Consider the following 14,350-nt stretch of genomic DNA (forward strand, 5'->3'; position numbering starts at 1 on the left):
CTCCAACACCACGCTGCGCCCCGGAAGCGGCCAGCAGCGGGTCCGGCTTCTTGGTAGGGGGGCCACGGGGCTCTGCACACTACCCCCACCCCAAGCGCCGGCTTCCTGGCCAACGGGAGCTGGGAGGGGTGGTGCCTGCGTGCAAGAGCCAGACCTGCTGCTGGCCGCTTCAGGCGCAGTGCGGTCTGCGGTGCAGGACAGGCAGGAAGCCTGCCTTAGCACCCCTACTGCAACTCTGACAGGGAGTCGCCTGAGGTAAACCCGTACCCCAACCCCACACCCCAATCCCCTGCCCCAGCCTGAGCCTCCCCCCCAATCCGGAACCCCTTCCTGCACCCCAAACCCCTCATCCCCAGCCCCACCCCAGAGCCTATATCCCCAGCCCAGAGCCCTGACCCCCTCCTCCACCCCAACCCTCTGCCCCAGTCCAGAGCTCCCTCCCACACCCTGAACCCCTCATTCCTGGCCCCACCCCGTAGCCCTCACCCACACACCCCAAACCTCTGCCCCAGCCCTGAGCCCCTCCCACACCCCGAACCCCTCATCCCCAGCTTTGTTCAGTCGTGGGCATCAACAATTTTCTCCAACTGGGCCCCCCAGAAAAAAAGTTTGAAAACCACTGATCTAAGACATATGGATGGCCTTATGGCTGAAGCACAGAACTTGTAATAACAAGAACTCTAGCTCTGTCTGTGCCAAAGCCTTCCTGTGTGAAAGTTACATCACCTCTCTGGATGCCAGTGTGCACACCTGTAAAATGGGAATAATACTGCCGTCTCACAGGGCTCCTTGAGGCCTATGCCATTGTTTGTAAAGCACATTTTTTAAGGTAAAACTGAAGGACCCTGGTCTATTATCTTCTTTCCTGGGATGATTTCCCTTCTGTCCGTTCAGAAGATGACAGTTAATCTCAGTACATAAGAAAAATCTCATCTGCAAAATACCAAAGAAGTCCCACAAGATTCATGTTCCAAGACTGTAAGCCCAAAATTCTGCTCTCAGGGTTGTTGATGGGAGATTTTTACAGGCAGAATGAGCAAAATATTGGAAACAAGATACACCATATGTATTAGAGAGCAAAATTCTGCCCTTACTGATTATGCCTTTTTATACACCTACTTGCAGAGGCTGAACCTGCAATCCTGACACAGGCAAAATCATGGGACTGTGTCCAGGCTGCAGGATCAGGCCTACAGTTTGTAAGTATCAATTTAAACAAAGACCGCACCAGTTATAATAGCTGTTGTAATCAGAATTTAGTACTAAAATTTGCCATCAGATCCATAAATATGGCTTTGATCATCTGTTATTTAGTTATCTGGCTGCATCACGGCATTATTACCTAATCTCTGCAAGAAGGACTACTAATTGCAAACCATTAAAAATTGCATTATCTAAAGAACTGGGAACTCAGCATAACTGCTTATTATATTTATTTGTTCTCACTTCAGAGACAGTGGATTTATAGCACTGCTTCTTCCTTTTGCTGCTCCCAGGACACACTTGGAAATGAGATGTTTCATCTCTAGGGGGTTATCCTGGTAAAATACTCATATAAATCATTAAAACAGCCAAAGTGGTTTTGATTTTATTTTTGTAAGAACAAAAGAACATGCCCTTCCTGAGATTTCACTCAGTCCTTGCTCAAACTCTCACTGAGGTTAGCCCATAGACTGGCCATCATCTAGGACAGTAGTTCTCAACCAGGGATCTTGGGGCCATGTGGGGGGCCAAGAGGAGGTTTCAGGAGGTCCACCAAGCATGGCCGGTGTTCGACTCACTAGGGCCCAGGGCAGAAAGCTGAAGCCCTGCCGCAAGGAACTGCAGCCCAGGGCCCTGAATTCCTCCACCCGGGGCTGACGCCGAAGCCTGGGCAACTTAGCTTCGCGGTGCCCCCTGTGGCATGGGACCCTGGGCAACTGCCCTGCTTGCTACTCCCTAGCGCTGGCCTTGGATTTTATATGCAGAATAACAGTTGTGGCACAGCTAGGCCGTGGAGTTTTTATAGCATGTTGGGAGGGCCTCAGAAAGAAAAAGGTTGAGAACAACCTTTTTCCATTTGCAGACCCCTAAAAAATTTCAAATGGAGGTGCAGACTTCTTTGGAAATCTTAGACATGGTCTGCAAAGCCCCGCCTGGGGTCCACAGATCACTGCTCTGTGCGGCCCAGTTGGGCTGTGGTGTGATACAGAGCGACACTTCCTCAAAGGGAGCTCCTAGGTGACCAAGTGAAATGGGACTGTGCACCACCCCTTAGGATGGTGCAGCGGGCTCTGCCTGTGTATTTTTCCAGCTCTGCCCTTGTGCTCCTGTGCAAGGGACAGCCACAATCTGAGGCACAAATTCTCCTCACACTTCCCCCAAAGTCCTTTTTCAACTGGAGGAGGAGGCATCAAACCCAGAAGGCAACAAGGAATGTGCCTGCTCTTGGTGTGTTTGTAGAGGAGGTAATGAACAGTGGATGTAGGCATCCTCCTAAATAGGGGAAAGAACCTACAACATGCCTCAGCCAGGTCTGTAGTAAAGAGGGGTATAACCTGAATCCGAGGTGCCTCAAGGTATCACAGCAGAATTTCAGTCAGTCAATGTGTGGCAGACACCTCACGGAAAGGGAGCATGAGCTGTGAACACCAAGCTAGCATTTTGACTTATTCCTGGTGGGGGAGTGCCCCTATAGCAGTGCTTTTCAAACTGTGGCTCGCGATCCAGTACTGGGTCGCAGAATGTAAGGCACTAGGTCATGGCAGCTCTGGTCAGCACTGCCGACCGGGCCTTTAAAAGTCCCGTCGGTGGTGCTGCCCGGCTAAGGCAGACTACTCCCTACCTGTTCTGATACTGCACTGCAGCCAAGAAGCAGCCAGAAGCAGGTCCACTCCTAGGCAGGGGGCCACAGGGCTCTGCGCACTGCCCCTGCCCCAAGCACCGGCTCCGCATTCCCAATGGGAGCTGGGAGGGGGGGGTGCCTCCTGGTGAGAGCTGAGTGGAGCTGCTTGCGCACCTCCACCTAGGAGCCACACCTGCTGCTGGCCACTTCCAGGGTGCAGCGTGGTCCACAGTGCCAGGACAGGAAGGAAGCCTGCCTTAGCAGCCACACTGCACCGCTGACTGGGAGCTGCCCGAGGTAAGCCTGTGCCCCAATCCCCTGCCCCAGCCCTGAGCCCCCCCCCAACGCAGAGCCCCTTTCTGCACCCCAAACCCCTCATTCCCAGCCCCACCACGCAGCCCTCACCCCACACCTAAACCCTCTGCCCCAGCCCCGAGCCCCTCCCACACCCCAAACCCCTCATCCCCAGCTTCGTTGGGTCACGGGCAATGTTCCCTCAAACTTTTGACAGGCCGTGTGCGCAAAAAATGTCTTCTGTGCAAATTTTGACAGGCCGTATGCGCAAAAAATTTCTTCTGTGCAAACCGTGGTGCTTCTGTGCAAATCTTTGTGCGCGAGGTGTTTCACCGTGTGCGCAGGGTTTAGGATCTGTGAGGGAACGATGATTGGGGCATAAACAATTTTCTTCAACTGGGTCGCCAGAAAAAAAGTTTGAAAACCACTGCCCTATAGCCCAGGAACACCCAGTGTCTGAAGCAAATAAAGAAAGAGACAGAAGAACTGCTAAATAAAAATCTCCCTAGGTAGTACTGTGCCTAAACAACCTTTTCAACATGTACTGGATGGCTCTCAAAAGGCAGCTATGGGTGTGCAACAGTTCCCCAACTACAGTAACACAGCAACAGTAACTGATCTCTTATTATTTATTTTAACCAACCCTCTCTCCTACCCCCCCGCCCCACGGTATTTCCTTTTTGCATGCAATTTAAGACAGCCTAGGACAACAGAATCTGCCTCTCAAAAACCTGCACACTTTGGTCAATGTTCACTTTCTGCCCTTCACCCTGCAATGGTCTACGGGAGACAGAAAGGAGCACAAGTGCTCTCGATAACTAAAAACAAAATTCTCTCAGCCCACAAACAGGCATTTAGCAAGAAGGAAACAGTGAAGTGGAGAAAGTTACAGAAAAGCTAAAGATCTTCCACGTTCTACACAAGTTCATCAGAAAGATCATTGGCCATGATCTTTTAATTATTTGGGCTTATGTCCCACACAAACATGTATATTACTGGTATGCTAGCCCAGTTAAACTTGTATTACTTCCTATTACTATTATGTCACATTTTAAAAAAATCTATAAAAAAGGTATGTCTTTGAAAACAGTAACAAAATGCAAATATGTAGACTCTAGGAGGCCTCTTCCAAACAGTAGGCCTAATTCTGACCTCTCTTGCACCAGTTTTGCCCCTAAGTAACTCCACCAGAGTTACTTCTATTTTACATCAGAAGAAGTGAGATCTGATTTAGACCTACTATCTCTACATCTCATCCACTATTGCCTTTCATCTTTGGGGCTGCAAGCAAGAACCCTGGGTTTTAATATCACCTGTGATTAGCTCTCACAATTGTGCTCCAAGGAGCCTTGTAATTCTCTCTCACTACTGTGGGAGGAAAAGTTTACCACCTGTAACTGACTCTCTCATTTTTGTGCCACAAAGTGATTCCACTGTAAACGACCTGCCTTTCACTCCTCTCTCCCTCTGCTTGCAGCTCCCCTCTGGGGCTGCAGCCACCCCGAGTCCGCACACCAGCTACTGACCTGACTACACGACCACACATGGGTGTCCAAGAGGCAGAACTTCACCAGCAGGGAGCCGGCTGAAGCATTGCCTCGGCCCCAGGCTGCTCTCCCCCGAGGAATACAGGGACTTGCAGCGTGGCCGGGGTTTCCACGGGCTACCCCCGCCCGGGCGCCGCTTCGCCTGGGGATGAGCGCGGGGCAGGCGCGAGGGAAGGGGGCAGGGGGCACCCGCGCGAGGCGGCCGCGCGCTCTTACCTGACCCGGTTGTCGCGGAACTTGCTCTGCTGGGGCTGGTTCAGGTGAATGGTGCGGGCGGCTGCCTCCGCCTGATCCGCTGAGGACGTGGCTCCGGACATCTCATCATCCGCCTTCTTATAGCCCGAGGGGGAACAAACGGGTCCTGCAGGGAACAGCGGCAGAGAGCGCCCGAGTCAGTGAGCAGCGCGGGAGAGACTCAGAGAAGCGGCGGGGGCGGGGATGCTGCTGCTGCACAGTGCACAGATCCCGCCGGTGCATCGGGCTGCCCCTGCTGGGCTGCAGCCGCTGCCGCCGGCCGCCGCCAGCTCTTGGCCCCTGGGGAGCCGGGTAGCAGCGGCAGCAGCAGCAGCCCGGGCGTTGCACGCCCCTGTGGCCCGGCCCTGTGTGGGCAGAGCCGCGGCACAGAGAGGAAAGCTGCTGCCTGACCGCGGGAGGCACAGCCCCTGCCCTGCTCTCACCGGGGCCGCTAATCATAAACAAAGTAAGAGCGACAAAAGGAGGCACCCCGCCCTGCCCGTCGCAGCCGGTTGAACCCACCCTCCTGTCAGCAGCAGCAGCCTCTGCCGGTCCCCAGAGCCCCTGCACATGATGGTGCCTTAGTGGGTATGGGGTGGGGTATGGGGGGGGGGTTAACGGGTGCGTGGATAGACGTGAGTGGGAATACATGAGCTGCGATTGTCCCTGGCAACGGGAACCTCTAGAAAACAACACACCCTGGGGATTAAAGAGGGAGAGGGGGAGAGAGAGATGATAGACTGAAGCGATCTTGCCTTTAGGAGTTTCCTCCCTGGTGTTTAGCCAAAGCAATGGCTGATGATGAATAATGCAAGCTCCAGTGGAAAAAGCGCTCACAAGCCCTAGTGTAAAGGAGGCTCACCTAAGGCGATGTACTGGGGAGAGGCTGTAGCAGCGTCTTTCTTGCCAGAGAGGGCTTCCCAAGTATATGCTTCCTGTTGCTGCTCATTTGCTTTAGATAGGGTGACCATACGTCCCGTTCTGGCCAGGCCATCCCCTTTTTAAGCCTGGTCCCGGCCGTCCTGCCTTTTTTTTTTTTTTTTGGCAAAAGTGAGCATTTGTCCGGTTTGTCTTGCAGACTTGATCAGTTTTGTCAGAAAAGTGGGGTGCAGTGCAGAGGAACATGTGGCGATACCAGCCCTGCATGGGCAGGGAAGAGTTTGGGCCAGCCCCACACGGTGTCCTGTTTTCCCTTTGGGAAACATAGTCATCCTAGTTTTAGGAAGAAGACAAATATGAGGGGAAGGATGTTAGTGGGGCTTAAGCAAGGGAGTGAGTGTCAGAACACCCGGGTTCTGTGCTTATCTCTTGCCACCCATTTCCTCTGATGTCAGAAAGTAACTGACCCTCAGGATGCCTCAGTTCCCCCCTTTCTTTAAAAAAAAAAAAAAGATATCCCCACACCCATCTCTCTGGCAGGAAGACTGTGAGGTTTAATGTTTGCAATGTACTTTGGGATCCTTAGGTGGGAAGTGATACAAGTGTACAAAATATTTTATATCACATTTTACCATCCAAATAATAACTTTTCATCTATATAGTCCCGCCTGAAACACCAGAATCTGAAAGCATTTTCACAAAGGTGGGGATTACTATCCCCATTTTACAAATTTCATTCAGTCTGCACTGGACTGGGGTTTTTGGTTGGTTGGTTGGGGGGGAGGGGTTGTTCCATTTTTCTGATTACAACTGTGTCAGTTCAACCTGGTTCTCCAAAAGGTGTCATAGCCTTGTATAGACCAGCACTCACACAGCTAAACTGTTGGTAGCTAAAATTCACTAAGATAGGCAAGGTCACTGACTTCAATAAGAGCAAGTTCAGCTCTCATAAAAGAGAAAGGTTTCCAAACACACAAAGGTACGGTACAGACAGTCACAATGTCAGTGGCACTATGTAGCTCTATCAGTCAAACCAGCCATTCTAGATAAAAGATAGTGAGAATTTATTTCTTGAGACACCTTGGCTTCCTGGTGAAGAGTCTGCTCTATTCAACACATGCCAGCTTGAGCACCGTGAGCCTGACCAATGCCCACTTAAGTCAATGGAAAGATGCTTACTGACTTTAATGAATTTTGGTAAGGCCCCATTTATGCTTTGATCCTGCAAAAACTTCCCCACAATTTGCTTTAGATATGTGAGTAGTCTGTCCAGTGATATGCTGTTCTGTCAATGGGACTATTCACAAGACATGAAAGTAAGCATGCCCATACATTTTCAGAGGATCACGGTTGAATTGTAAAGATGAGGATTCTGTAAACTGGGCTGATGAATATGAATAGAAGCCGGACCCGCTGCTGGCTGCTTCTGGGGCGCAGCGTGGTATTGGAGCAGGTAAGCACTAGCCTGCCTTAGCTGGGCAGCACCGCCGATGGGACTTTTAACGTCCCGATCAGTATGCTGACCAGAGCAACCCAGTGCCTTACATGCCGCGACCCAGTACCAGGTCGTGACCCGAACTTTGAAAAACGCTGTCTTAGAGATGTTCTCAAAGGTGTACAGAGCACTTGTACACTCAAATCAGATTCAAAACAAAAATGAACCACCACCCACTTTATGCTCTGAGCTTCATAATCAACATCTATAGCCCTTAGCTTAATTTTACAGTTTTGGAACTTGAAAAAGGTTTTACCATCTTGACCTGTAATTACAGAAACATTTCACACTACAGCGGTATTTCCAAAAGAATTCTTGTGAATCTGTGTGTATTAACTACAGATAAGACAAAAAAAATATGTATGGCAAAGATTTATTCATTTGTTCTGTCACACCTCAAACCTGATTTATAGCAAAACTACAGGATGTATAGATGTCTGTGTGTCTTAAGTTGTTACACACACTCATAGCCAACAGCTCCACCCCACCCCACCCACGCAATTATAGCCAACAGCCCAGTGGTTAGGGATGCAGTAGACCCAGATTCAAATTCCTGCTCTGCCTGATTTATAGAAGGGACTTGAATTCAGGTCTCTCACTATTCAAAGAATGCCCTAACAGGCTATTGGATATTCTGATGCTGGTGGGGAGGTCTCTCAATCTCGCCTGCTGAAGTTCTTCCACTTTGTATAAACAATTTAATTATTTGTTGGAGCAGCAACTTGAATGTGATACTCCCCTATTCAAGAAAAAATAAAAGGCGTACTTGTGGCACCTTAGAGACTAACAAATTTATTTGAGCATAAGCTTTCGTGAGCTACAGCTCACCAATGAAGTGAGCTGTAGCTCACAAAAGCTTATGCTCAAATAAATTTGTTAGTCTCTAAGGTGCCACAAGTACTCCTTTTCTTTTTGCAAATACAGACTAACACGGCTGCTACTCTGTCCCCTATTCAAGGTGAGTGCCATAACCACTGAGCTATACAGTTATTTTCTGTTATTCTCAGTTATTCCCAATACCTATTTTATACACAGTGGAACAGCTCCAGCAGGAGGGACTGAGAGAGACCAACCCCAGAATACCCAAGTGGTTAGGGAAGTTTCCTGTGACATGGGAAACCTGCTCCAAATCAGACAGAGCAGAGATTTGAATCTGGGTTTCCCACTTTCCAGGTGAGTGCCCTAGCCCCTGGGTATTCTGACACCCCAAAATTCCCAACCTGCCTGGCCCGACTGCTGTGTGTGGGAGGTCTAATCTGGTAGGCATGCTCTGAAAACACCTACCAGATCTCCCCAGATCAGGGAAGACAGACACAGGAATGCCTAATTTGAAAATGCTGCCAGTTTTGTGAGATCCCTTTGTAATTCTTTGCAGTCAGCTTTGGACCTAACTGCCTTGAGTAATTTTGTATCAGCTACAAACCTAGCCACCTCACTGCTTACCCATTTCTGCAGATCATTTATGAATATGTTGAACAGCACTGGTCCCCATACAGATCCTTGGGGGACCCCACTATTTACCTCTCTTCCACTGTGAAAACTGACCATTTTGTTTCCTATCTTTTAACCAGTTACTGATCCATGAGAGGACCTGCCTGCTTATCCCATGACTGCTTACTTTGCTTAAGGGCCTTTGGTAAGGGACCTTGTCAAAGGCCTTCTGAAAGTCCAAGATCTAGATCCACTGGATCATCCTCATCCAAGTTTATTGACATCTTCTAGATTGTAAAGGGAAATCATGCCTCAACAAAAGCTGTTGGCACTTTCCCAAACATATCGTGTTCATGTATGTGTCTGATAATTCTGTTCTTTACTATACTTTCAAACAATTTGCCTGGTACTGAAGTTAGGCTTACTGGCCTGTAATTGCCAGGATCGTCTCTGAAGCTATTTTTAAAAATCAGCGTTACATTAGCTATCCACCAGTCATCTGGTACAGAGGCTGATTTAAGCAGTAGGTTACATACTACAGTTAGTAGGTCTGCAATTTCATAATTGAGTTCCTTCAGAACTCTTGGGTAAATATCATTTGGTCCTGGTGACTTATTACTATTTAGTTTATCAATTTGTTCCAAAACCTCCTCTATTGATACCTCAGTCTGGGACAGTTGCCCAGTTTTGTTATCTAAAAGAATGGCTCAGGACTGGGAATCTCCCTCACATCCTCAGCAGTGAAAACCAGTGCAAAGAATTCATTTTGCTTCTCGGCAATGGCCTTGACTTCCTTGAGTGCTCCTTTAGCACCTTGATCATCCAGTAGTCCCACTGATTCTTTGGCAGGCTTCCTGCTTCTGATGTACTTACAGCAAAAAATAAAAATAAAAGTCAGTTTTTGTGTCCTTAGCTAGTTGCTCTTCAAATTCTTTCTTGGCCTACCTTATACTTTTACACTTAACCTGCAAGAATTCATTATCCTTTCTATTTTCTTCACTAGGATTTGACTTACAATGTTGAAAGGATTTCTTTTTGTCTCTAACAGCCTCTTTTATTCTGCTGTCTACCCATGGTGACATTTTTTGGTCTTCTTTGTGTTTTTTTTATTTCAGGTATACATTTAACTTGAGCCTCTGTTGTGCTGTTTTTAAATAATCTCCATGCACTTTGTAGGCATTTCACCCTTACGGCTGTTCCATTTAACTTCTGTTTAACTAGCCTCCTCATTTTTTGTGTAGTTGCCTTTTTGAAGTTAAATGCTGCTGTGGTGGCTATTTTTTGGCATGCCCTCACCCCACACCCTTACAAGGATGTTTTATTTAATTATATTATGGTTGCTATTACCAACCAGTTCAGTGATATTCACCTCTTGGACCAGGTCCTGTGTGCCACTTAGAACTAAATCAAGAATTGCCTCTCCCCTTGTGGGTTCCAGGACTAGCTGCTCCATGAAGCAGACATTGATGGAGAAGAAGTCTAAGAATTTTATCTCTGCATCCCATCCTAGCATGTGCTAGCACTACCCATACAGAGGCTACAGAACACTGGGAATACAGCATGTGAGGTATGTAGGAAAAAGGCTAATACCTTTTCTTTGCCTAAGGCAAAACTCAGGTTTAAGTCAGGCATAGCAAAAAGGAGCTAACTACACTGGCCTACATTCAACTGTGGGGCCTATCCCCACAAATCACCCCAGACTTGCTCAAAATCACCTCCCCTTCACCCTTGCCTATAAGACACCTTCTGAGACATTGCTTTCACTTACTCCTCACTAAACCACAAGACCACAGTCATGTACACCCGTAAACTGACAATCTCCACGGCAAGAGGACGCCCTCCTACACCTCCACGGACACAACTGACAAAATTCAGTGCTGAAATGAGGCACGAATGCACCTTTCAACACATCACAGTAACAGATCTGCCAAGCTACTCCAACAAATCCCTTCCGTATTCCATACAGTGAAGGCAGGTGGAGTGCATGCAGATAACTGCTGGAATTAAAATCTGTGGTGCGCAACACATACAACTTTCTCATGTCTACCTATTATACCACTCGTACCAAACCATTTCCAATGATTACTGCAGCTCTGAGGGGCAAAGTCCAGGTGCAGGGGTGGCGTGTACCTTAACTTTGTATTTCTTGGTTTTCAGAGATTTAAGCTTAGCCATTCTCGACATTCAGGAATGCCACTGGACACCCCTGGGCAACTCTGTGTTAATCAAATTTTGGGGCATTATAAGCTCTTTGGGGGTAGGCACTGTCTTTTTGTTCTGTTTGTACAGCCCTAGCACAATGGAGTCCTGGTCCACGATTGAGCTGCCTAGGCAATATGAAAATACAAATAAATAATAATAAATTAGACTAAAAGTTCAGCATGTTTTTTCACTTGCAGATTCTGGGCCATTTTTGGACAGAAAAGCAGCTGTACATATCTGACCTGTGGGGAAAAAGTCTTCTGAAAATCCTTATGATTGGGATCCTGTATTTTCAGGCTGTCACACCTGAAATAGTTTGTTTCATTTCAAATAGTATCATTTTACTCCTTTTCTTTATAAATATCCGTGCCATAAAGCAGCAGTATATGAATAATATAGTTAATTAAGTAGATTATTTCCAAGATAGTCACATTTTACAAATACTACAAATTGCTGTAATGAGCCATAAAGCCAGTGTCTCTTAGACCATGGTTTTTAGTATCTACAGAGGTATGAATTTAAGTTCCCAAGCTCATCTTATGAAGGTGTTATGCAGGTTTCCTTTGAGGACGAGGACTGATAGGTCAGATGCAGAGTAACTGCTTTGTGAAAAGTGTTTGCCCACGGCTGATAGGGTGTTTTTGTCTTTTATTGTTTTCTCAGAGACACTAGTTTGGCTCATTATGATTTGTAACCTACTAACCCTCCTTTCATCCTATCACTGTTAATTGCCCCCTTCATTTTAAGCGGTTTCTTGCAATATGTATGAACCTCTTATGCTTAACAATCTCTCCCACCTTGCATTAACTGTGATACCCTGGTTACCCTTTCCAAACCTGATGCAGAGCTCTGTGAAGCTTGAAAATTTGTCCCATCTCACCCACCTTGTGTGTCTCATATCCTGAAACCAGCATGACTACAACAACACTGCAAATTACAAATGGAACAGGACATCCAGTACTGTCTCCAATGATGTGCTAGAGGAGGCTCCTAGGGGTTCCAAAGAGCCTGTTGTTAACTTTTCTACAGAAAAGTCAAAGAAAGGTTGGGCTGATTTCCTTGCCTATGATGGAATTTACCCTTGGCTCAAAGGTGCTCTTGAGGAATATTTTTAGGTTTTTGGAATGGAGCAAACTGCATCCAATGGCAGTTATTTTCAGCAAAGTGCCTAGGAAAGTATATTACACTGGTCCCCTCTAGTTTTTGTTTTTTTGTTTTTTTTAAAAAAATACCTCAAACCCATTTCAAATTATATGTGTATAGATTTTTCTGATTTGGTTTCAGGGCAACTAAAACTCCTGAAAGAGAAAAAAAGTGAGAATATTAAGGGCTAGTTGATCCACTCAGGAGGCCAACTGCAGGTAGCTGAAGCCTACCTCTGGAAGACTGAAATGCTAACAACCTAATGCATCTCAGCAGAAGCTAATATTGAGGTCCTGGTGAAAGACCCCAACACTGGTATTAATTTTAGTGCAAAAAGGTGTTATTTATTAACTTGAATAGTTGAGATAATCGATACTCAAACAAAATTCATAGTAATGAAATTGTACTCGAAGCACATGTATGTATCTGAGGCAGCTTACAACACACACTAATAAATAATGAGAAAAGAGTTGAGAAGCATTTATGGTAAAAATACAGTTCAGTATATGTCAGTGATAAAATAGTCTCTCTTGACGTCATCTTCATTCCCATTCAGAGCACATTCCTCAAACTACAAATGAAAGAAGTAGGGCTGTCAAGCGATTTAAAAAATTTCTCACGATTGTCACGGGTTGGACCCCTTGGGATGCCACCTGCTATGCTGGGATGCCACTGAGTCAGACAATTCTGCCAGCCTGGGCCCCCTTTTACCTGGCCTTGCTGGGCTAGGCTCCCTAGCCTTTTCCAGCCAAGCACACAGACAGGGCCACACCCAGTTGCACAGAGAGACAGAGATCTGCTCTGGGAAGGCTCAGTTTAAGGGGCTTGCTACAGCTCCCAGATGACCACCTCCCTTTGGAATATAAACCCAAAGTTATATGAAATTCGCCCCCTCCCTCAACGTGAAGAGAGGTGTGCATACTTCTTGCCCCCCCGGCCCTGTTAGAAATTACAGAAACTGAGTTTAATAAACAAAACAAATTTTATTAACTATAAAAGGCAGATTTTAAGTGGTAAAAGGGGTAACAAACAGAACAAAGCAGATTAGTAATCAAATGAAATCAAACACACAAACTAAGCTTAATACACTAAAGAAACTGGTTACATGTAAGTTCTCACTCTAAATGTGGTTCTAATAATCTTCTTCACAGGCCAGATACCCTTCCAGCCTGCGTCCGGTTCTTTCCCCCAGTTCTGTCTTAGTTGTTTCCAGCAGTCATCTTGGGTGGGATAGCAGGGGAGAACTCATGACCAGGATTATCTCACTCCCCACCCTTAAATAGGATTTGCATAAAGTGGGAATCCTTTGTTTCCTAGTTTGGACCGCCCCTCTCCCCCGCTTCTCTTGGAACAGTACAGAATTTAAGATGGGTTCCAGTATCAGGTGACATGGTCATGCCTCTGTAGAGCCCCTAGAGCCATTCTTCACAAGTTGACCCACACATTCACAGGAAGACTAAGCTCTTTTGCAGTCCATTGTCTCTTGCTGATGGGCCGTCAGCACTATCTGGCTTTTTCATTGTTGTACCTGAAGTGTTAGCAGGGGGTGTCACCCAAAGTAACATAGTTGAAATATAGATACATAGTCAATACTCCTAATTTCAGATACACAAATGCTACATGCATACAAATAGGATAATTATATTCAGTAAATTATAACCTTTCCAATGATACCTTACAAGAGTTATCTTGCATAAAACATATCTTAATTATGTCATATCGTACCAAAAGCATATTTTCGTAAAGAATATGGAGTGTAATGTCACAGCAAATAATCACACTGTTAAACAATAATAGAAGACCATTTATTTAAATATTTTTGGATGTTTTCTACATTTTCAAATATGTTGATTTCAATTACAATACAGAATACAAAGTGTACAGTGCTCACTTTATATTTATTTATTATAAATATTTGCACTGTAAAAAAGAAATAGTATTTTTCAATTCACCTCATACAAGTACTGTAGTTCAATCTCTTTATCATGAAAGTTGAACTTAAAAGTGTAGAATTATGTAAAAAAAAACCCTGCATTCAAAAATAAAACAATGTAAAATTGTAGCGCCTTCAAGTCCACTCAGTCCTACTTCTTGTTCAGCCAATCGCTCAAACAAACAAGTTTGTTTACATTTCCAGACGATAATGCTGCCTGCTTCTTCCTCACAATGTCACCAGAAAGTGAGAACAGGCGTTCACATGGCACTGTTGTAGCCCGCATCGCAAGATATTTACATGCCAGATGCGCTAAAGATTCATATGTCCCTTCATGTTTCAACTACTATTCCAGGGAACATGTGTCC

At 46.2% G+C, this 14,350-nt stretch overlaps 1 protein-coding gene across 2 annotated transcripts in view; it reads right to left on the reverse strand.

Moving 5' to 3' along the window:
• The window catches only part of ATP8A2 (ATPase phospholipid transporting 8A2), a 652,386-nt gene that overhangs the window by 573,362 nt on the left and 64,674 nt on the right, over nt 1-14,350 (reverse strand). For both annotated transcript variants that reach the window (XM_027821585.3, XM_043530953.1), the window contains exon 2: nt 4,882-5,026. In XM_027821585.3, the coding sequence (XP_027677386.3) occupies nt 4,882-5,026 (145 nt within the window). The remainder of the gene's footprint in view (nt 1-4,881; nt 5,027-14,350) is intronic.

This window comes from Chelonia mydas, chromosome 1 (genome assembly GCF_015237465.2).
Source record: "Chelonia mydas isolate rCheMyd1 chromosome 1, rCheMyd1.pri.v2, whole genome shotgun sequence".
In the NCBI taxonomy this organism is placed as follows: domain Eukaryota; kingdom Metazoa; phylum Chordata; order Testudines; family Cheloniidae; genus Chelonia; species Chelonia mydas.